The sequence below is a fragment of the Pollicipes pollicipes genome, unplaced genomic scaffold (genome assembly GCF_011947565.3).
Source record: "Pollicipes pollicipes isolate AB1234 unplaced genomic scaffold, Ppol_2.1 Scaffold_7261;HRSCAF=8764_pilon_pilon_pilon, whole genome shotgun sequence".
Classification (NCBI taxonomy): Eukaryota; Metazoa; Arthropoda; class Thecostraca; order Pollicipedomorpha; family Pollicipedidae; genus Pollicipes; species Pollicipes pollicipes.
The window spans coordinates 55,031,157-55,055,037 of NW_023597054.1; the positions used below are offsets into that span (position 1 = coordinate 55,031,157).

The 23,881-nt window shown below is 52.7% G+C and overlaps 1 protein-coding gene across 1 annotated transcript; it reads left to right on the forward strand.

Moving 5' to 3' along the window:
* LOC119112602 (uncharacterized) lies at positions 1-23,881 on the forward strand (the record flags this gene model as incomplete). Its single annotated transcript, XM_037236822.1, has 9 exons — positions 1-34; positions 8,461-8,599; positions 8,869-8,936; positions 9,198-9,467; positions 9,861-10,308; positions 10,570-10,715; positions 11,086-11,289; positions 12,999-13,208; positions 23,080-23,881. Coding segments are annotated over 9 exons (1,611 nt in total), but the record flags the coding sequence as incomplete, so codon positions are not given.

Below are 23,881 nucleotides of genomic sequence, written 5' to 3' on the forward strand. Positions count from 1 at the left end.
GCTGTGTGGCGCGGCTGCCGCTCTTTCCCTGCCGGTGAGTCGGGCGAGGCCGCTCTCGACTGATCTCCGGACACTCTGATCAATCCCTGACCAGTCCCTGACCTCCCTCACCGCTCTCTGATGGCTGACCGCTCTTTGACTAATCCCTGACCAGCCTCGGACCGCCCTCAACTCCCGCTGATGGCTGACCGCTCTCTGACCAATCCCTGACCAGCCTCTGACCGCCCTCACCGCTCTCTGACGACTGGCCGCTCTCTGACCAATCCCTGACCAGCCTCTGACCGCCCCCACCGCCCTCTGACGGCTGACCGCTCTCTGACCAATCCCTGACCAGCCTCTGACCGCCCTCACCGCTCTCTGACGACTGGCCGCTCTCTGCCCAATCCCTGACCAGCCTCTGACCGCCCCCACCGCCCTCTGGCGGCTGATCGCTCTCTGACCGTTCGCTCGCTACTCTTTGATCTCTGACCGCTCCCTCACCGCTCCTTCCCGTCCCCTAATCGCCCTCACCGCTCTCTGACCGCTCTGGCGGCACTCTTACCGCTCAAACCGCTTGCTGACTACTGTCCGATCTCTAGCCTCGCTCTTACCCCTCTCTCACTGCTCATCGCTCCCTCCTCTCATCGCTCTAACCGATCTCTGACCGCCCTTACCGCTCTCTGACTGATGTCTTATCTTTGACCACGCTCTGACCGGCCTCTGGCCGCTCTTTCATGGCTCCTCATTGCTCATGACCGCTCTGGCCGCTCTCTGGCCACTCTTTGCTGGCAATATGACACTGCTATTGCTGCTTCCCGGCCTCGGGGAGTCGGTGGGTCGGTTCTCTGACCGTGCGCCGGTCGGCGGCGGGCTCCCAGGGGCACCACCTGGCTGCTTCCCACGAGACCGATTCGTTGGCCGGGCTGAGAGCCTGGGCCAGAGACGATACGCGGGACCCGGGCAGGTCGGGCGCGAGGACCGAGGCGCAGGGCGAGGTCAGGGAGATGGTAGGGTGGGAGCCGGTGGCAACAAAACCCGGACGAGGAGAGGCGGAGTGCCAGGTCACGTGGGAAGGCCGGATGGAGACGTCAGGTTGAATGGTCGAATAGAGCAGTCAGATGGGGCAGTCCAAATCCGTTATGACCTGCCCCCAGCCTGTATCATGAAGGGGGTGGATGTCGCGCGCATGTGGAAGTGTGCACGCATGGATTTTCAGTGATCAGACGGGAACCTTGACCAGAGCGAGTGAAAATGGTAACACAGGAAGTATGACTAGCGGTCATGTTTCCCGTGGCGATTCGGGAGCCTTTGTTCACAAGTTTGTGTCTAGTTGTATGTGCTAGACGCGGCTGCGGTCAGCGTGGTGGATAAAGTCATATAACCAGCAATGATACGTACTTAAAAACATTTCCAGGCTCCAGCATTCTCTGGCAGTGACGATCGTTGGCAAGACGTCATTCAGCTTCCATTCTAAACTTATCTGTACCTCTGGTTGTAAAAATTCAGACATAAATCGAGCTTGTTGAAGTTTTTACAAGTTAATGGCTTGGTGTGCAAAGTTGGTGACGACGGCCTGCTCATAAACAAGAGCTATTTTGGGAATTCAGGTAGTTGCAGCACGCTGACCTTCTGTTAACGACTGCCCATGCGTAACAAACATATCCGTAGAAGGCTCGGAACAACGGACATCACACGAAAACTTTGCCAGCTGTTTCCTGCAAACACTTTTGGTGACATGTAAAAAATAGGACGCTTGCCAACCTTGAATTTTTTAGTTTTGCGCAGCTGCCTCCAGCGCAACCTGACTCGAGTGCACGAGCTCATCCCCCGCAGGCTATCCCGCCATTTTGCTGGCACAGTTCGGTGTGTGTGTGTGTGTGTGTGTGTGTGTGTGTGTGTGTGTGTGTGTGTGTGTGTGTGTGTGTGTGTGTGTGTGTGTGTGTGTGTGTGTGTGTGTGTGTGTGTGTGTGTGTGTGTGTGTGTGTGTGTGTGTGTGTGTGTGTGTGTGTGCGCGTGTGTGCTCGGAGAAGTTTGGGAATGAGGCGATTCTAGACGAAACTCGGGCCGCGGCTCGCTATACTCAATCCCGGTGCATCTAATTTTACATGAGTAACGCTGCCAGTTTTCATCTAGGGGGGCCCAGTCTGGGCCGGTCTTCACGCTTTGTAGAAACTGTCATCATAGCAACCAACGACTGCGGCTTCATGCGAGTTTCAGCAACTGAAGGCGCAGTTCTTTAAAAGCTGTACGTATAAGTTATGAGAAATTTGCAAGGGAAGCTGTCGCCGATGCATCATCTTCCTGCAACACCGCATCTTGGGCAAATCACAGAGTTGTCGAAACTTGGTACACAGCTTTATAAATGTACAATGACTGCGTGACCTTTGTGGAAATCTCACCCCGATGATGAAGGCCCGGTTTCCCAGCGACTCGATACTAAAACATTTCGACGAGGAGAGAGCAGACAATCGTTTTGGCAGGAGTGCATCGACGTTTGCATTCAGCAACGTCCTCTTGATGTCCTCAAGAAGGCACCAAGAGGTGTCCTCCTCACAAACCATGTCTGGGTATCCCTAGCAACGGGAGCAAATCAATACATGAAACGAAGTTTACAGTGTACATGAATGCACCATCGAAACATCTCTCAGCAATCCCAGGATTGTTTATCCGTAGGCGAATCAGTACTGGGCCGCCAATCGGTTAATACCACGGTGGTATAGGGTGTAGCTTACTGTTAACTAGGGACGCACCTGTACCCTTAACCCTCACCCTGACAGGGAGAGTGGGGGGGGGGGGGGGGGGGGGTTGATGCCACGCTGTTGAGTTTTTTAGTGATGCCCTTCGGCATAGCAAACAATCGAACCCAAACTTTCAGTAGAGTATGGGATATCTATTGCATGTGTTTCGACACCAAGTGTCTATAGCGTTTTTGGTTTCGGAGTAACGGCGTTTTTTGAGGAACACCGCACGGCGATCCACGGTCGCTGCGGTCGGCAATCAACAATGCCGCGTAACGCGTGCGGCGAACCGACATACAACGTTAAAACATATACACATACACATCATAGCACTCATAATTGAACAAAAAACAAACCTGTTTGGATTATGTGCCGCCACAAGGCGTAGTCTTACATAAATAAGGTTGCAGAGCTGAAAACGTGCGATCTTCGGGAAAGGCCTACCTTTGACCGATCATGATTGGGCCGCTTTTTGGCCTAGAAAAAAATCAATCGCAAGACCTTTTTGAGAGAAATCCACTGGTGTTTTTACTGAACTCTATCTCTTTTAGCTTGGAAACGACAAGCGGGTCGCACTGACCCCCTATCAGTCGGTGTCACGAAAAACGGCGGATCAGGGCAAGGGTTAAACATCTCGGAAATTTAACATTTTCATGATGGCTCGGTCACGGTCAGCAAATGAAAACCAAGTTAACTAAAATCGATCCGCTGCACTGTCAACACTCGGCGTTTTGAGCTGTACTCATGACCGCACGAACCCGTGATCGTACGCACAGCTTGAAGCGTGGAGCGCTGACAATTGAACAGTATTTGCTCTAACACGTCGTTTAATCAGTGTCTCCTGACATTCTGCAGGTCACTCATTCGCCATTAAAATTATGAATCCACAATGTCAATATTTCGCCGTTCTTGACAAAACTTAATTGCTGGTAATCAATCACAAAACACAGTGCACAAAAATGTTTCCTGAACCCAATATCTGAACACTGCTATAGCACCGTCCTCCGATGACGCCTGGTTGATAAGAGTAAAATCTTGGGTAGCTTAATATATTTGGACATAATACGATTAAAATTATATTAGTTCGACACAATTTTTAAAAAATAACAATATGAAAGAGCCGCACCTCTCAACATCTGCAAGCAATCCCCTGATTAAAGGCAGAGTTTTGTATGCATTGATAGATATCATTGACATGACTATTCAAATGTATCCGGCTACTGACGCTTACTTTTGGACATCATCTACGTGGCAGTAATAGATAACTCCACGTCCATTATCGCCTATCTTGTTTCACCCCGCCGAAGATGTCCTACAGGTGTACAATAAACGCAGGACACGTGATTTCGCGCTAACATAACGCCGCGCTGGGCGAGTGCCAAGCAAAACCAGACTCCGCTGGTTAGTGCATGTCGTTGGTGGGTGACGAATCTGGTCGTTCTATGCATTACACCTGTCGTTAAATAGTGTTTTTATTGTGGTGCTATGTTTGGCTAGCGGGCGCCAATGCATGAAAGGAATAACCTCTGAATAGAACCAGCTCTCTATACACGCAGTTACTCCGCAAAACCCCTTCTTCTTCGGAAAATAAACCCACTTTCCTCAAACGTACTCAAAGCACCATACAGGTACGTTTGTACCCGCTGATTTGCTGCCGTCATTCCTCGCCCATTCTCTGCAGATTTCTGCCGGGCTGAGATTTCACATGCTGACTTTGATGGACTACCAGTTACGACATTCCACAAGGAATGGATGTTGTCAGGATTTGCAGGTCGCTTGAAACATTGAACGAGTAACTCAGTGCCAACTGAAAGGACCGGGCAGATTGTATCACTGAAGCTTTTCATTCATGCAGACTTATTATTCATTATGCTCTTCTTCCTGTCATTGCACATGAAAGATCTGTCTTGGCACTTAATCTGAATTACACGAAAAATGGGACTGCCGGGGGCGAAGCCTATCGTTCATTGTCAGACCCATAAAAAGCCGGTACACCTCACGCCAGAAGCGTTTTCCTGTCACCGCCGCGTACTAATTGGTTATTTTAGTTTGTGGGTTTGGTTGCATGAGACCAAATCGTAAAGTACCGCAAACGTGAAACGACGTGTGGTCACATGATGAGGAAGGACAACGCCTACGGAGTAAAAAATGTTCGGCTATTTTCACAGCCTTGACGGCAAATCATGGGTTGGCTTTCGTTTGTCTTACAGTCCGTGCATTTCAGATTTGGTTCCCACTTAGGTCCGTGTCTGATAATGTTAGCGTGACAGGGGTTACTAAGCAGCGAACTGTGTTCATGTGTTTGATGAACGTAGCATGACAGTAATGCCATGAGTCAGCTGCCGCAAAGGACGGTGTAAATGAAGGTTTTGATGACGGCGGCGTGACAACCATGCCCTGCGACAGCGGTGAATGCATCAGGCGTTATTTATGAATCATACAGGGCTCTACATGCAGCTACAGCCCTTAGTGTAACTACAGCTGTTTATTGTCCCGAGGCTCGACTTTCAGGGCATCACGCGAGCCGACAGCACAACAATGGTCGAACATTAATTGGCACCGGGCAGCAGTGGGGACATGCACCCAGACACAAACCTATGAAGCACCCCATCGTAAGCGCCGGATGGCCGCGTGGCTCAGGTCATTTGTTCATTGAAGGCCGGCCTCGCTCGATGTGGAAGTGAAGTCAGCCCGGCATGGCGTTGCTACACATCCTGGCACACTGCTTGCAGTGCACGAGCATCAACCGTGTAATCACCTGCGACGTGAAAAAATGTCATTGTGGAGGCGGGGCTAGCACCATTCCAAGCGTTGAACGTGCATGTGCTGTCGTCATGTGCAACACCGTAATCAGCGTGTCCCGGCGGGGCCGGCGCGATGCTGGCCGCCCCACACGGCTGTTCCATTAAAGTATCGCCGCTCGCTGCCGTGTTGTTGCCGCCACTAATGCTGCTGGTAATTACGAGCAAGACTCCAGCCCGGGCGAACCGCACTTTAACAGCGAAAAGTGTTCAACTTCCCGGTCCGGTCCATTGTCCTCTTTAGAGGCTGTCTGCAGCTACCGATGCTGTTTGCACCTGCTGATCGCAGTTCCGCGTCGTTCTCAATGACTACAAGTGCTGTGCCGAACGTGTGACAGCTTAGCTTTCAGCCTTTACGTTCTCATTGCATGCCTGTTTGAACTGCCTGATTTTCAGATAGGAAAGTAGTATGAACGACTGCTGTCCGCGTTTCATTTCATCCGCATGGCAACAGCGAACAAAAACTGTATCATGTGGGACGAAACCATACCCAGGCCTTCATGACCAGGAGTCGCAGCAACATGAGATCAGCACGGTCTGGAGAGGGAAGGACGGGAAACCGTGTTCGCTAAAGTATGGGTGGACACGTACAGCTGGTCATGTGCTGATGTGCAAACCATAGATCCACCCGTTTCGATTGGGTAAAGGAGACGGGGGGAGGGGCGGCGTTTTCAGGGAGTCAAATCGGATCCCGGCAACCAGAGCAGACGGGAACAAGCTGAACGTCGTGCCTGATATAGTATACACGCTCTTCACATCATCAGGCGGTCACAACGCCGAGCACTTCATGGATGTCCCAAGAACCAGCCAAGTGACCATTGCTTCTCCCAATGAAACCGCTATCAAATACAGCACGCTGTGGCCAAATGTGTAGTTTCCTATTCAGTTGGGTGGGGGGGGGGGGGGACTTCAGCCCAGCCCCTCGAACTAGGACCCCGACCCTCCCCTGAACTTGAGAAGGAGGGGGCAGGACCCGGAGAGCATCCCATTAGCTGGCGTATTTTGAGATTAGGTTGCGTCATTTTTCACTGCACAGCCCCCCCCCCCCCCCCAGCTCATTTTGTGTAGCTACGCCCCTGGCTGTGGCCCAAGCGGAGATGGCCCGGACGGTGCAAACTGCAGGAGCATATACTACAGCCTACTATGACCACTGTATCCACACAAAATGTTCATGTTTTCGGAGAAGTTTTCGGAGAAGTCAGGCCCCGATCATCAATAACTGTAATCCTTGCAATAGTGCGACTGAAATTGCCAAATTATTCCCATCGAATCGATCCATCGAGTGGAACGGCAGTCATGGACACGCCCATAGCGGGCCAATTGGCAAACTATGTGGTTTTTAAATAAACGAAAATTCCACTTCAATAAATGTCTTTATTCGCTACACTCTTCGTAATATCATATTTTAACATATTGATATGCCCCTGCATGTGTATTATTCAAAGCGAGTCTTTGTATTCACTTCGGTTTTTTCGTTTCCATGATTGCAACCCGTGGTTTTACAACCCTCTTGTACCGTAACATACTCTGTTTGATAAAAACACGCCCAAGCGCGTGGTTTTATAGCACTCCGCAGTCTTTGCGGTGTATGTAGCATCGGTATCCATGCGGAGCACTACATCAATCTCTGTGCACGGCACCATATCAGTCTCTGCAGAGCACCACAGCAGTCTCTATGCAGAGCACCGTATCAGTCTCTGCAGAGCACCACAGCAGTCTCTATGCAGAGCACCATAGCAGTCTCTGCACAGAGCACCACAGCAGTCTCCGTGCAGAGCACCATAGCAGTCTCTGTGCAGAGCACCAAAGCAGTCTCCGTGCAGAGCACCACAGTAGTCTCCGTGCAGAACACCAAAGCACTCTCTGCAGAGCACCACAGCAGTCTCTGTGCAGAGCACCACAGCAGTCGCAGCCTCCGCAGAGCACCACAGCAATCTGTGCAGAGTACCACAGTGCTGTTCCTCTCCCGATTACCAGGGCTGTCTCGAGGGCCTCAGCGCTGTCCCGGGGGCACCATTGCTGGTATGGTGCTCACTGCCCCTCCTCCCCCCCCCCCCACACACACCCTGCCGAACACAAACAAATGTTCGACGTCCTCACCACCAGACATCAGCCCTGTCACTTGACCGAAGCGCCGTCGGTGTCCGTCGGTCCGCCCAAGCGCCGGCTAACGAGGACGGCGGCCCCCGCTGACCTTTGTCATGGCGCATCGGTCGTGATGAGGCCACTAACAGCCCCGTCACGTCCGGACCCCGAGCGTGGCGGCAACCGACGCCCAGCTAGCCTGGGCGGGGGGGGGAGGGGGGCTGGAGGGAGGCTGGCCCGTGGCGAGGGCTGGAGGAAGGCTGGTCCGTGGCGCGAGCTGGGGGGGGGGGGGGGGCTGGCCCGTGGCGAGGGCTGGAGGAAGGCTGGTCCGTGGCGCGAGCTGGGAGGGGGCTGGTCCGTGGAGAGGGCTGGGAGGAGGCTGGTCCGTGGCAAGGGCTAGAGGGAGGCTGGCCTGCGTGGTAGCTCGGGGACCGGTCTGTGGTGGTAGCTGGGGACTGGCCTGTGGTGAAAGCTGGGGACTGGACTGTGGTGGTGGCTGGGGAACTGGTTTGTGGTGGTACCCTTTGGGAAATTGTCTCATGTAGCTGTGGCGCTACCCAACCTTTCCGGAAAATCCATGTTGTGGATATCACAAGGGATTTTGTACGTATGGTCGCCTCTCCATCCGAACATTCGTGGAACATGTCATCACAGCATGACATAAGAATGGTGATATCGTGATGCGAAAGTTGTATTGGGCCAATACATAGGCATATCTCAACATTCTGCGTCATTCTCGAGTCGGTCACCCCATTTAAATTGTCACCGCGCATGTTGTATTTGAAAGGGATCGGGATGCTCCCAGGAATATTACCAACTGAAGGCAGCAAACCTGACCGTGTTGTGTTTCGTTTCAGAGTGTGTATTTCCCGAACACTGGCGGGGGACGTGGTTCCAGTCCAGCGTTCGTCAGCTCATCCACATTTCCGACAAGGAAGTCAGCTCCAAAGGCAACTGCACCGAGGCCAGCGGCCAAAAATACGTCGTGCATAATAAGTAAGGGGGCGACCCTGCGAAGTGCGCCCGTAATGGGAACAGATGTAAGAGACCGATTGACGAAGGGGCCCGTCAAGTGTGCTCCGTGTGCTCACAATTGGGAAGGAATGTAAAATACTTCGACCACATCGCATCATTGCTCAAAAGGTTTTTGCCAAATGTAGATCGCTTGTGTTCGATGTTTGTGGTTTTATTCATGGTGGTGAATGTTTTATTTGACACCTCATGACGTACCCACAAATACAAGACCGCACTATGCTTCGTTTCAGAAGCAGGCGATGCTATCAATGCGTTATTTTCTACGAGAAGCATGTCAACGTCATCCAGTACAAGGAATGTAAGCATACGCTTATGAGTTCTAACTTCTGTGTTTCTATCGCTCTCTTTAACCTATAAACCTGCGCGAAAACAAATCAACCACTCGACAGTTAGTTGTTGATTCATACATTGGCTCGATAAGCGAATTAAGGCATCGAACAATTTGTCGTTCAATCAAGTGACGTCACCAGCGTCAAAGTATCGTAACGCTGCACCTCATCTGTAATTCACGCGCCCGTGCCCCCTCCCCCATTCCAACGCTCTCGCCTGCCGCCGGCAGCCTTCTGCAGTGCGGACTCGGAGCCACCCGACCTGACGTCACTCTGCGGTCACGTGACCGGCGACGGCCAGCTGTACTCGATGTTCCGCGTCGACTACCGGGCGATCGAGTGTCCGCTGCGGGGTCCGTTCAGCTTCTCCTACTCACGCGGCCACATGGTGCACCAGGAGTGCACGCACCCCCGGTCGCGCCTCGAGCGCTGCAACGACCACTCCCGCATGTTGTTCCGCTACCAGGCGTGCGTCGACGTGGCCGGCGCTGAGGCGGCAGGTGGGTGGTGGTGCCGGCCTGGCGGGGTCTGATGGCAGCAGACGGCCTGTCGCGAGAGCGCCGCGGGGTGCCGACACGTGATCCACATAGCGCGGACGATGCATGCTTGGTGGGTTGTCGGACGTCAAGGCATGGGTCGTAAATTTTGGTCGTAAATGTGCATCGCATCCAAGCAGGAAAAGCGAGGCCGTTTCTGTTTTGGATGACAGGCTGCGCGGTGTGGGTGACGCAGCGGTCCTGACCCCAGGGTGCTGTTGGACTCGAGGGGACGCGGAAGGAATGCTTGATTCTGATGGCCTTTTGTTCGTACGGGCTCTACACCAGGAGCTGAGCTGCAGCGGTGCTGAAAGGGTTTTAATTCCTCTTACTTTTGGTCGGTCCCGGCGTTTTCAGTTGAAGAGATGGAGTGCATGGGGATGTGGAAGGAGGGCTCGGCGCGCTACCTGGTCACGCGGCGCGTCTCATCGGCCATCGCCACCAGCGAGGATCGCTACCGCTGCTTCATCTACGAGCGCGCTAAGCCAAAGGAGGAGGCGTGGCTGGACTACCGGCTGGCCGAGTCGGCCGAGGCCACCTGCAGCGGCCTCTTCAGCACCAGAGACGGCACGCGCCGCCTCAAGCTGCTAATGGTCGGTTCGTACAACAAGTGCCAGTTCCCACCGTGGACGACCGTCCACCGGCGCTGGCACTCGCTCGACCGGCGCACCACCTACCAGTTCAACAAGAAGAACACCACGCTGACGGTGCAGGGGCCGCACAACGCCACCAAGATCGAGTGCGCCGAGCTGGTCGAGGTCAGCACGCGAGAGACGCTCCTCGTGGTGCGTGCCACCACTGGCTGGTGAGTGGATCCGCCGCCGGCCCGTCTCCGTCTGAATGCGGGGGATGGGGCGACGAGCAGCCTGTGCGTGTGTGCCGGGGCTTGCGTTTGCGTCAGCCTGGGTTTGCGTGAGCCCTAACGGCCTCTCGCCACGCCCTGGACGGCACGTGTTTAATCATCCTGTCAGGCCTGCGGTGGTTCTTTAGAGGCCTCGGTAGGCACGTTACGGGCTGGAGAAGTAGCCTTCCGAACGGTCCAACGGCACGCGCGTGTTGTTCGCAGCGTGGGTGGCTTCCAGTGCATGGCATTCTACCGCCGGGACGGTCACGTGATGGAGAGTCAGCTGGGCACAATCAGCCCAACTCCAGAGGAGGCGTGCAGTAGGACGAACTTCCCCAGGAGCGCCGTCGACTTCCACACGCTCGTCTGTGAGTCGGCCAAATCTCAAATGTATGCGCATATAAACCGGCTGCGTGGCTCGCCGCGAATGCCTGTGGCGGAGAAGCGCGGGGCCGCGTCGAATGAGGTTAATTTATTCCTCCGATGCGCCTGCACATTAGGGTTATTTATGACGTCAGCGGGCTGTGGACCTTTGATCCTGCTGTTTTGAAATGGCCACCAAATTCAGGCCATGCGAGCGCGGCCAATGTTTTAATGCGCTGCAATGGACATCAGGCAGCTCAGTTTTAGCCTTGGGCGGTCGTAAACTCCCTCGTGCCGTTTCGTCGGCGGCCGTCGCGCCGCGGCTGGGGACGCTCCTGCCACCAACTAACCGGGCTGACCTCTTGGGTGGCGCAGCGTCCAGCCAGCACCACGCGGCGTGCCCACACCTGGGTCAGTACAGCGTGACGGGCGTGTCGCTGGGTCAGCGGACGGGCCGCGGCGCCGAGGAGCGGGACGAGCGCGGCCTCGACCTCGGCGCCTACTTCAGCTCACTGCGGGTCGGCTGCCAGTCCCACGACACCATGGTGCTCTCCGGCAGCATGGGCGTCCGGTCCAGAGGTGAGTCGACTCAGTCCTGCTCCGTCCAGAGGTGGGTGGAGTCTCCGGATGGGTGGCCAGGCTGGTCCAGAGGTGAGTCATTCCTTCCTGCTCCGTCTAGAGGTGGGTGGAGTCTCCTGTTTGGTGGCCAGGCTGTTCCAGAGGTGAGTCATTCCTTCCGGCTCCGTCTAGAGGCGGGTGCCGTCCGGTAGCTGGATGCCGACTCCGATGGAAAGTGAATCGCTTATTTTTGACACATCAGGAGACATATTTTCGCCGACTCCATCCTGTTATTTGTAAACCAGTTACATCAAAATCAAAATTGTGATTGAAATGACAGCTTTACGATAACACAAGACGCACGTGATTAGGGTCAGGTACCCAGCTGGTTTAACGCACCTATGAAAGGGCAGTCGATGTCAACGTTGATATCGTGAAGAAGTCACGTGCACTGCTCTTGGCACAGCAGACTGACCATGCGAACGAGACATGCACCTGGCCATCGTAATCGGTCTGTGTCATGGCTGCGTGTTCAGAAAAGATTAGCCGATTATAAAGTGCCAGTCAATTACTCAGATTATGCACGAATGATCAACGTAATTGTAAGGTGGTAAATACGACACGCACCAATTGTCCAGGGTCCACTTCATATGCTTGAAATGCGTCAGGGATCAGCGGGACAGTGCACGACATAGACGTAATCAATAGAACAATTAGTCGGGTCTGGCCGGATATGGATGGCATGTGTACTCTGCGGCCCACCCCCGCCGCTTATACCCACCGCCCTGCCGGCCTCATTGTTAATGCTCGCCAGGCCAAATAGCGCTGCATACACAAGCGCCGGCCGGGCATGCCATACGGCCACTGCACTGGGAGCGGCGGCGGCGCACCCGTGTAAGTGGGACCGGCTGTCGTGACGCGCGTGGGCGCCGAAGCCGCGCGTCACGCGTCACGTCACGGCGGCGCCCCGCCGTCACGACGCTTGGATGTGGGCAGATAGTGGGCCGTGTGTGACCGGGCGCCGCCTTGGCCGCGCCCGGTCGATAGTTGCCAGGATACGGGCACCTCACATGGCAGGTCGGTTGTGAGGCCCGCCCACGCCACCGCACCGAACACAGGGGACTGGGCGCGCCCGGCCCCGTGGTCAACGACCGCTGGCCTCCGCCTGACGTGGAGGTGACGGGGGAGGGGAGAGGGGGTGTGGGATCCTGAGCAGGTTGGGTAGGTGTGCACATACTCTCATGTGCTTGTTCAGGCTACTGTGTTGTATTCCAGTCTTGTTTACTTGCTCTGGACATCATGGAGGTTGTAAGTGGGTCATAACATGCGACGATCCACCTTTGTGTCAGGACTGATTTGCTGAAGCTCACTAGTCACATCGGTTTCTCGTCGGGGAGTCTAAGAGTACAAGAAAGCTGTCAAACTGAACGTTCTGATATGGCTTGGATAAAGCCTTCACCCGGGAAGCAAAACATTTAGCAGTGATTTTCCCTCCGAATTGGTAACCTGTCATGATCTGAGATAATAACTTCCAGTCGTAGAATGAAAAGAAACCGGTACCCAAACACTTCATAAAGAGCTGTGATATGAATGACACAAAACGTTTTAACCAGCACGCACTGTGCAGGGCTTCCTCCCCCTCCCCTTGCGATCCCCGCTTACCCAGCAGGCGCAGGCACCCGCCACGGCTCGTGCTCGCTGACGCTGACGCGGGGCCCTCCCTATTTCAGCGTTCTCGTGTCAGGGCAGCTGGCGGGAGAACGACACGCTGTACCTGGTGGCGTCGCCGAGCAGCCAGCGGTCAGAGCCGGCGCCGCACTTCTGCTTTGTGTACACGGTATCGCCAGACGGACCCCGCTTCTCGACCGTGCACCGAACGTGCCCGCGGGGCACACAGCCCGCCGTCGAGCGGCTCATGGCCTTCAACGTCACAGCCAGGGGTAGGTCAAGTCGCCAGCGCCGCGGTGCACCCCTGATCCGAGGTCGAGGCCGTGGAGAATGCTTCTCACTTGCTGAGCCTGACTGTTGCGGAGCGACCAGGCCAGGAGAACGTTTTAGGAATGTGGCCGCGATGATTGGAGACGGTATTTCATCCTGGAAGGGTTGTCAGCAGACAAGAGCCCCATCTGCGGCTCTCGTTTTAGAGCTGATGCATTCGTACCATGTATCTTTCTGGAGAGGTGTGTTTATATTCGTTACACCCCAGTGGAGCCGGGGTCTGGTAAGGGGTCTGGACAAAAACCGCTCTTGGTGTGGCGTATACAACGTGTAATGTGTGGTGCAGGCTCCTGGGACTTCTTAAATTTCTTGAATAATAATAGTTTTTAGGGAGACTTTCAACCACTCCTGTCATCTGGGATCAAAATTTCTGGCGCCGTTTGTAGCGCGAGGCCGCGAAAGCCTAGGCCGGAGCCAAGCTCGATGACACAACTGATCCCACAGTCATGGGCGAACGCTCCGCCATCTGCGCTGCGCCGACCCCAAATGTCATGTTTGGTCGCAGCGCTCGAAATGCGAGGCCTCCACCCACGTGTGAGGGTGTTTTGCGGAATATTACGAGGAGAGCGTCAAGTTCAAATTCATTCTAACATAGTCAGTCACAGCCGACGCATGACACTAGTCCAGAAATGCGTTACACTTTGTCCTGATGTATGGTCAAACAAACAAGCGCTGTTCATTTTCTTATCATCGTCGTTGAAATGACCGTGGAAAAGTGGCTGATGTTAAAAAAGGAATTTCTGAGCCCTCAGACGCCACGGCCTAACAATAGTTACTAAGTCATGAGGCCTCCGTGCAAACGTGTGCCTGGGTGACATACAAAGTCCCAGATCTCGCAAGATTTGCCGAGCAATGACCATACTCCAGATCTCACAAAATCCTTAAACAAAAATGGGAGATCCCAGCCCTGAGAAGATCAGTCAGCAAAATTTCTTAAAAGATGTGGGACCTCCGAATAATCTTCGACCGAATCTAAGAATACATACTAGACCACACTACATCATTCAACGCAATTTTGAAAGAGACCCGGATCCCAGAGAATAAAAATTATCCTCGATCCCAGAAGATCATTTGGCATATACATGCAAGGGGGTATTTAAATGGGACATCGACGCAAGTTTTCCTCTTGATTTTTTACGTGTGCTAATATATAGGTGACTGAATGTTAAAAATTAAAAAGCCGAGATGTACGCTTTCGAATGAGTAGGTTGAAACCTTGCGATATTGTTATAGGCCACGCAATACATTTTGCGGGCCTGCAGGGCCTCTAAAATAGTGTTTTCAGTGAAACATTGCGGGGTATGCCGCCCATTGCGAAACCCCGCGGTAGCTTCAGGTTAAACTACTCTGCATGTTTGGGCTGATCTAATCTTCCTTGTCCTGGCATAACCTTCGTTATTATTTATAAACCATGGGAGTACCAGGCGTTAAAGGTTCAACACGTTCTGAATTCTTGAAGGTTAGTGGAACATCCACAAGTAAGCCTGGTGAAAAAGTTCCAGCAAAAGTTCAAACAGCCATCACAAACCAGCACATATAGTGTGCATGGAAATGGTATCAGCGCCATGTCTTATATACATCAACTCATGGCGTCCCGGTAGAGAGATGTGGCTGACAATGTTGTGAAGAAAAACACACAAACCACGTAATTTCTGTTATATTTCACTGCATTTTGATCCTTGTGAGTCAGGCTTTAACTGAAATTCAAAAGGGGAAGAGGAACTGGAAGTAAATCTATCCCACACCTAGCATGCCTTCCCCCCCCCCCCCCCCCCAGTGCTTCAGCACACCAGGCAAGGTGTTCTAAGATGGGCCAACGGGCCACAACAGGCTAGGTCTTTAAACAGGCTCTGCGTTGACTGGTGGCCTGCACGGTAAAAAGGACTAGAAAACTCCGTGATGACGTCAGCCCTCCGGGACGGCCAAGGCACTGAAACGGGACCTGACCATCCAGGTAGATGTATGGCATGCGTGATTTTTCCATGTGCTGTCAAGTTAATCGAGTTTTAATTGACTTACGTACTCTGCTCAACCGTATCAAAGCCCCAAAATTGGCATGAGTTAATTTGCAGTACAGGCGGCGATGCTAGGCAAGTGGGTTTCAAATGTAAATCTCAGGACAAGGTGTTAGCGTAGCCTCTGTCCTAGGCAAAACGTTTGGTCAGAAGCCTGGCTTAGTAATGCTTCAGTGCCCGTGATCTTGGCGCGTAGCCAGACCCCTTTTCCACTGTGGGCAAATCACAGTAAAATGCAAGTCAAATAACACTAGTAACATATGTACCTGCTATGAGAAATCTTAGAGCAATTTTGGACCGTTCAATAGGCCATTTTGTGTAAATCGAGGCAATTAAATGCCATGAAATGTGCCACAACAAGCCAAGTTTTATTGCGACCTAAGGTCATAAAATGCTTCAGAGGAGATACTCAAGTGGGCCCTAAAATTTGGTTACGCGATGTCTAGTGGCTTAATGCAAGCGCTGCTACTGGTAAAGCTAAATGTTTTCAAATGGTAGACAGCCTCATCATCCCGAAGCCTCACCATTTCATCATTTCACCAGAACCTTAATATCCAGTTCCAAGAAGGGTAAATAATTTTTTAGATTGCATTCCCACCAGAGTTAAACTTTTCCGTCAGGCCAGCTCAAATAATGTCAATGCTTCAGAAAAGGCGTGGACACAAAACTTGGCTTTAAAGGAGTGTTGCAAAGTTGTATGGGTTTGAACTGAAAAGATCATCTTGAAAATCATTTGGTGCAGTTTACAACCCTGTTCTGCTTAAGCCTTAAACTCCTCTGGTTTCTGGGCTACACGCCTGCGAAAATGTGCCGACTTTTACCGGGGGACTATTTCAAGGTCACCTAGGCATCCAGGACGCCATAAAAGGCCATACAAATTTGGCCATTACATTACCTATGCGGCGATCAAGGCCAAGCAAAATAAAGCTGTCGGGTCGTTCATGTGTGGGGTTCGTGAGCACTATTTTCAGAATAACGGCAGCCCATTGGCTCTCAATGTTGTGCAAGGTGCGGTGACGTACTCAAACAGTGACGTATCGAAAAATATATAAGCCAAACATAGAAACCGTGTTTTCTAGAGCCGTCTTCTTTACTTAAAAACATGCTGATAGCTAAAATCGAGCTTATTTCATAATACCTCAGGCTTGCTTCAATACCTCCAAATGTCGAACATTTCCTTTTAGGAAACAAACTTCGACCTGTATATAAAGTTTGCCGTCCCTGTATTCGTACCTAACGCGACAACATGATATAATTGCCGCGGGTCAGGTTTCAGCAAGCAATAAGATGCTCTCAACGGTCCCGCCTGCAGTGAGTTTACTGGACACCATTTAAACTTTCATTGCGGCATTTTTGTAAGCACGGACAGAGTTAAACCAATGAATGATCGCTGGCAGAGTGAGACCGATCATTAGCAATCACATCATTGTCTAAGACGCTATCAGTGCTTTCTGCGCCATCTTTGGTTTTATTAGCCCGACGACAAGGCAGATATATGGACTGAATTGATGCAATGACTGATGGGGCGAGGTCTCATTTTCAAATACAAATGCGGATTTTGTACAGATGGCAGCGCGTCATCCAAATATCGTGATGAAAAGATATACCAAAACGTAAGTAAAACAAAGAACAAATGCGTCATATTGTATATATCATACGTACGTACGTCATATCGTACAAGTACGTCATATGAGCCATATGCCCTATACACAACTGGGGCATACGGTAGTAAATATAGTAATGCGGTAACTTAAGATAGCATATAAACATCAGTCAAAGTCCTTGCCATCACAGTCCTATGGTGTATCGCGCTGTATGCTTAGGAGAATGTTAACATAGATATAGCAACTCTATATTCCTAATAACACTTCCGTAGTTATTAGAGGTAGCGTCAGTTCATTGTGCTGTATCTCTTGTCCTGTTATTTAGTGCTGGCTTACTTTGGTGTCTTCATGTAACCATTGCCGGAGCCCGGCGCGAAATGTGATAGATTTGGCACCTGTCAGTGATAAAATGGATATCTGCAGTTAACTGAATCCAGTTTCTGATTTATCACACCATGTGACTTCTCAATCACGGACGATTGGCAAGGTCGTGTGTTGAGACCTAACGGGCTGGAAAACGCTGTAAGTCCGTCAGTTGATCAACCGTGACGTCACGTCATCATGGCGGCCCCATGGAGGATGCACTCATGCATCGCTGGCAAAAGAAAAGTTTCGTCGTGACCTCGACTTTCTTGCGTCTCAGCTGCTGATAATGCTTAAGATCAAGTTCGTCACTGACAGACGGAAATAGCAAAATCTTTATGGAATTCTTCAGGCGCTGTAGCCAGAGGGCCCAAGGTTTTTGAGTTACATTAAAACATTTCAAACCGAAGTAAGCCGAGTTCTTTATTCTGGACCTAGATCTGATTGTGAAGTTTTTGCTCGTGGTTTGCGTTCCACGAAATGGCGGCAGACAGATGGTAGTGGAAGCAATGGCATCAATTTTCGTAACTATATTGAATAGTACTGAGTCAAGAGGCCGGTGACTCGACCTACCCCTAATTTTTTTTCTTAACGGATATAATCCATTTAATTTTGACGAATGACAGTTTATGCATAAAGCCATCCCGACATTGATTTTCTACCACATTATATCATTATAAAATAAAACTTTGTCGAACTTGATATACGTAGGGGACAGCATTATAAAACAAAACACAAATAGATATGTTTGCTTATTTCGTGAAACGAGCCAAAGGGAGAAATACGTTCTTTAAAAAAGCTCGCTATCGCTCCATTTTTACTTAAGTCCTAGTTGTGTTACCAGAGCAGTCCACGCTCTCTGATGAGCACATCTATGATGGAAGCGGGATCGCCGTGAGCATCAGGCATTGTACAGCCACGAGCGGGTCCAGGCGTCAGCTCCTGTTCCGCCCTGAGCATCTGCTGTACAGGACCAGTCCCGGTGTCGCTCTTGGCCTGGACCTGGGCGTGTTAAGGCGGTGGGTCTGATGTACCTATATACATGGACCTGGACCAGACCAGTTTATTACCGCCCCTGGTCATGACCTGGACCAGTCTCGATATTTGTCCTCGTCCGGCTCTGGACCGATCTCGATATCGACTCTCAACAGGCCGTGGACCTGGTCTCAGGATCGGTCCTCGTTCGGCCCTGGACCAGTCTCGGCAGCAGTTCTCGTCTGACCCTGGTATGGGGCCTCATCAAGTCAGATGGGCCGGCCGCGGCACCTGCCAGAGTTAGAGCATTGCGTTGCGAGCTCGCACGCGCTCCGAAAGGCGTCGCCGGCGCGGAACAGAATATACAGAAACTTAAATCGACTTCCGACAAGGAATTTCTCAAAATGCCCATTGCCTGTGTATTTTGAAGTGCTCTCTCTCTCTCTCTCTCTCTCTCTCTCTTCTCTCTCTCTCTCTCTCTCTCTCTCTCTCTCTCTCTCTCTCTCTCTCTCTCTCTCTCTCTCTCTCTCTCTTCTCTATCTCCTCTCTCTCTCTCTCTCTCTCTCTCTCTCTATCTCTCTCTCCTCTCTCTCTCTCTCCTCTCTCTCTCTCTCCTCTCTCTCTCTCTCTCTCCTCTCTCTCTCTTCTCTCTCTCTCTCTCTCTCTCTCTCTCTCTCTCTCACGCGCACAGAGCGATGCTAGCAGCACAGTTTTCAATGCATCGGAGAAACTTTGCGCATTTTGGTCGTCCCTTACACCTGACATGAACCACCGCAAACCACTACGTGCATTCTTGACACATCGGACCCTGTCAGCGTTTCCATTTTCCGGATTTGTCAGGAGATTTACCCAGATGTATGAAAGTCGTGCAGAAAACAAGACTACGCATGATCTCCTGGTTCATCGTGGCATAACGCAGGCGAGGGGGGGGGGGGGGAGCAAAGGCAATGCTCCACCGTCGTTCTGCCCTGCGTGACTGGTGAGAGACGCCTAGGGCAGCCTGAGACGCCGCGGACTAGCTATTATATGCCTGCGTAGTGAAGCTCTTGCTAGAGCCCCAGAGATACTGTGGGGACCCAGCAGTAACCGCCCAAGCTCAGTGTAAGTGCGCTGCAAGCAGCTTGTACAGGACCATGCGCTCCGCACATTAAACTCCATTAAACTCTGCTGTGGCACCGCGCTCGTCCGCCATTACTGTCGGCATTACAGCTGGAACTCGGGCCAGTTCCAGTCTGCGCTCTCTTGGCCGGCTCCATAGGACACAACCCACGCTCAGGAAGTAACGCTCAGCCTCTATGTTGACCATCTGCTTCTAGGCAGTGGCAGGCAATCAAATTTACTCAACACCGATATTGAAGGCATTCTCACCCAATCTGCCGCGCTGAGTTTCGGTGTGGCAGTACCAGGCTAGGGCTAGGGCGCCGTTGTCACGCGCTAGGATTTGGCGGGAAGCGATGTTATACCCATAACGGGTGGACATAGCTGTATTTCCTGGCGTTAACAGGGATAATGCCATCGTAAAGATTTCCGTGAAACACAGCGGCCCATTCAGCAGAAGAGAACTGCACCAGCAGTGGGAACACCTACTGCTCACAACCCTGATGAGATCATCAACCCGAAATACAGCTCTTGTTCTGGACGGCTCGAATGTGAGTCTCTTTACCACGCACAAGCTTAGCCTAGTATCTGTGAGGCCACCCTGGAAAATGTCGACGCTCGTCTAGTAAACTGCTTCCCCCAAGTATATCGCCAGAGATCATACGCTGACAGGGGCGCGGCCAGGATTTGCGACGAGGGAGGCAGGATTGTCTAGGATGTGGTCCTTGCCACTTTCACAGTATCTGTACGCATTGCGAACAAACTGCTAACACAAACGGTTATAGATACAGTGCCCAACAGAGGTGTGGTTCCCTATTCAGTTGGGATGGGGGGGAAGTGATGGGAGCCTCCCAAAAACTTAAGCCCCGGCCCTCCCCAACCCCACTGCGGGAAGAAAGCATGCAAAAATTCCCGGGAGACACCCGTTCGTTGGCGTACTGTGAGGTTAGGTTGTGCCATTTTTCACTGCCCAGCCCTCCCTACGAAATTCTGCGAACCTACGTCCCTGGTGTCTAAACTTTCGATGGGCTTTCACTGTTGAGTTTCCCAGACGCCGATAACATTTGTCCTCCCTGCTGATAGCGGGAGACAGAAAATGGGGGGAGGGGGGGGGGGGGGGGCAGCTCGTTTTAGGTGCTCGCTATTTGCCCCTGACTGCAGGATGATCTGCGACCGGTGGCACCGGCCGAGCCAAAGGTCAGTGGACGTCAGAGTACACGGCGGAGCATGCCGAACATTGCGGCACGTGAAGCTTTCACCGCAAAATTCTGACGCTGATCCGGAATTTCACGATCGGGTCATGGGGTTAGGGCTCACGCAACAAGAACTGCGTGGGCGCTGATCTCGGAAAATGAAGTCAAGAGGCTCGGACTAAAGCTTTAAAACACAATTGACCAAGTCATGAGTGTAGTTTCCTGTTCAGGCTGGGGAGGAGGAATGTTGGACGAATATGCGTTAAATTCGGCGAGAAGCTAGTCGGTTGGCGTGTGTTCGCCACACTTCCCTGTTCAGCTACGTGTCGTGATGAAAACTCCTAATCCTGACGTGGGGAGGGGAGGGGGGGGGGGTAGGGATTGCTATGAGCCCCCTCGGCCGCGCCCTTTCGTATGCACATCACCAGCTGTTTCACCGCGAATGCCAGGAAGCCGATGCATGAGTGCTCTTTATGACGTTATCTTTAGTGGGCATGCAAAACGCTGGCTCCAAAGGTTATGGAAGGCTGTCATGCGAAAGGCCAGCTCCCTTCTCACTATGCAGAAGCGAGTCATTACAACAAAATGGCTGTTCGCGTAATGTTTATGACACCATAACCCACCCCACTTCACTGCTGTTGCCCGGAGTCCCACTTTATTAAGTAAGCGTCTCGTAGAGGTGGAAGCAAGCACACTTTTCCATCCTTGCAGCAAACACACTTATTCCAGTGTTTCACTCACGCTAACGAGTCCTGAGCAAGCACTAACTCTATTTGGCCGGCGTTTCCGGGCGAGAGCGTTTCAAATGCGGCCGGCCGCCCGGCGCCGGCCGACCGACGAACCCGCCAGCAGGCGGTGCCTGCCACGCCCCGGCCTCCTGCAGCGTGGCGGGGGCCGCGTGCGGGGCGTGTTCACCGACTCTGACCCGGTCGGCGAGGTCCCCTGGGAGCAGGAGCACCGACAAGTGGCGGGAGCCAATGATCCGCCCTATCTCAGCGGTTGCCGAGTCTGAACTAGTTTGGTTTGCCGCAGGGCGAGGCGGATGTGCCGTGGAATGCGATAATTCATATCGTTTCCATAAACACGGTACATATTATCTGAGCTAGTTTTTGAGCGGCGGGTGACGTACGCTCGCACAGCCATGCTTTCTAAGACAGAAAAGGGATCACCGTAATGATATTCAGCCTAATGCGAGTTAGAGCATTACAGTTCACTACGAACGGAAAACAGATTTCTGTCGATTGTGGCGTTCATAGATATGTTTTGGGATGTACTTGGTTCTTGCCTCCATATTTTGATAACTTTGCTCGACACCTGCGTGTTTAAAAGAACTAGGCCAACCGAAACAGTGTTGTAACCTTATTTTCCCATTTCCAAGTGGGACATAACGTTTACAAAAACAACTTTAAACTGTTACAAATACCAGGCATCTGATTAATTTTGATGCATTTTGGTACCTTTTCCCAATTTTTGCTCATGGTCTTCGGCGATAACACCATGGCTCAAAACTCTGCCATAATGACAATACTTTGCGTGTCACTCTCCTCTTGTTTGGCCCGCGTTGAAAAATAATTGTTTTGGCGTACAGAGGAAATACTTTGCAAGCGCGGAGATACCAAATAAGGAAGGATCAGAATAGTATACTGCAACGTTCTGCAGATAGTGTTGTTAAACAATGGTCAGGTAGATCCAATCCCGTGATTATTGAACCATTGTCTATCCCGTTGCAATCGCTGCTTTCTCTTAAGTCGAAATATTAACAACCTAACATTTATTTGTAAACACCATTAAGACTGATTTCTATCAGTCAGCAAATTATAGTCCATTGAAAAGGAAATTAACTTTACCACTGTTTTAGTTCCTGGGCACACTATACGTCCAAGCCTTCCGAGATGGTGTGCCGAGTGCAGCTTTGTCCCGCGCGGCTCAGCTATGTCCGGGTGCGGTCATGTCCCGCGCGGCTGGTGCCAGGTGCGGTCGTGTCGCGCGCAGCTGATGCCGAGTGCGGTCGTGTCCCGCTCGGCTGGTGCCGAGTGCGGTCGTGTCGCGCGCGGTTGGTGTCGAGTGCGGTCGTGTCCCGCTCGGCTGGTGCCGAGTGCGGTCGTGTCCCGCTCGGCTGGTGCCGAGTGCGGTCGTGTCCCGCGCGGCTGGTGCCGAGTGCAATCGTGTCCCGCTCGGAATAGCCGCGGCGCGACTCGAGCCCCGGCTGAGCTGAGCCCGGCCGGATAACGCGAATTTACGGCCAGAAGTTGCCGGCGGAGGACGCGTCGGCAGATAGTGGGGGCGGCGACAGTTTATGGCGCCGCCGGTCAGGTGGTATTGCCAAATGCCGCGGCTTGCCGACGGCGCCCGCCCCGCAGCGCCCTCAAATCCACGGACACGGCCGTTAGACATGCTCATCAACTTCAAAGGGCGCTAACCAGAATCTCATCATAGTGCGGCGTCATCGCTTTAGTTTATTAAGCCTCCGGCTAATAATGGCCAACACTGCCGCACGACGGGGCAGCTGACTGGCCTAACGGTGGCGGTGTGCTGTCCTGTGACCCGCCGCTTCCGCTGTTTCAGCCGAGTGTCTGACAGGCCGGGGCCAGTGGTCGCGACCGCTGCGGCCGGCCCTGGCGCTCTGTGCACTCCTCGCGGCGCTGGCGGTGCGGTAGGCGACTCCGTCCACCGAGAGCGAGAGAGTGTCGCCGGCCGCCTCCTGTGGCATCCACAAGGGCGTCGCGTGCCGGCGTGACGTACGCCGTCGGCGCCGACGCCGAGGCCGTGGCGTGCTGCGGTGACGGCCGCTGTCGGCGGTGGCCGGACCGCGCCGCCAGCCGCGGCCCGGGTGTCGGCCGTGTCACACCCCCGCCCGGCAGTGACGCGTGACGCGTGACGCGTGACGCCGCCGCCGCCAGCTGAGTCGTTGTCCCCCGGACGCGCTGCCCGCCGCGGGACGGGCGGCCGCCGGCATGTGATAGTGAAGTAAATCTGTCCGTGATAGAGAAACAGAGTAATTATGTTTTATATTAACAGAAGATACCTGGTGTGTACGCGGGGCTCGCGGGCTGTTCGTCGAAGCATGGGCAGACGTGTGTGGTCTGTGTCGGTGTCGCGAGAGCATTGCGAGGAGCCAGGCTATGTTGTATATGCGTGCCCACTTGTAACACGGCTTTCATTGTCGGGACTGGGGATAGTTTCGATGTCCCTGTTCACGGTAAACGTGTGGCGCGAGCACTGTTGCCGTGTAAGCGATCCGTACAAACGGGCCTATCGTGCTATGTGGAAGCCGCGTATAGTGCCATCTTAACGTAACTGTGCTATGTAGACACTCAATCCTTTTGCATTGTAGTCTGATACAAATGCAATACATGCTGTTCATTAA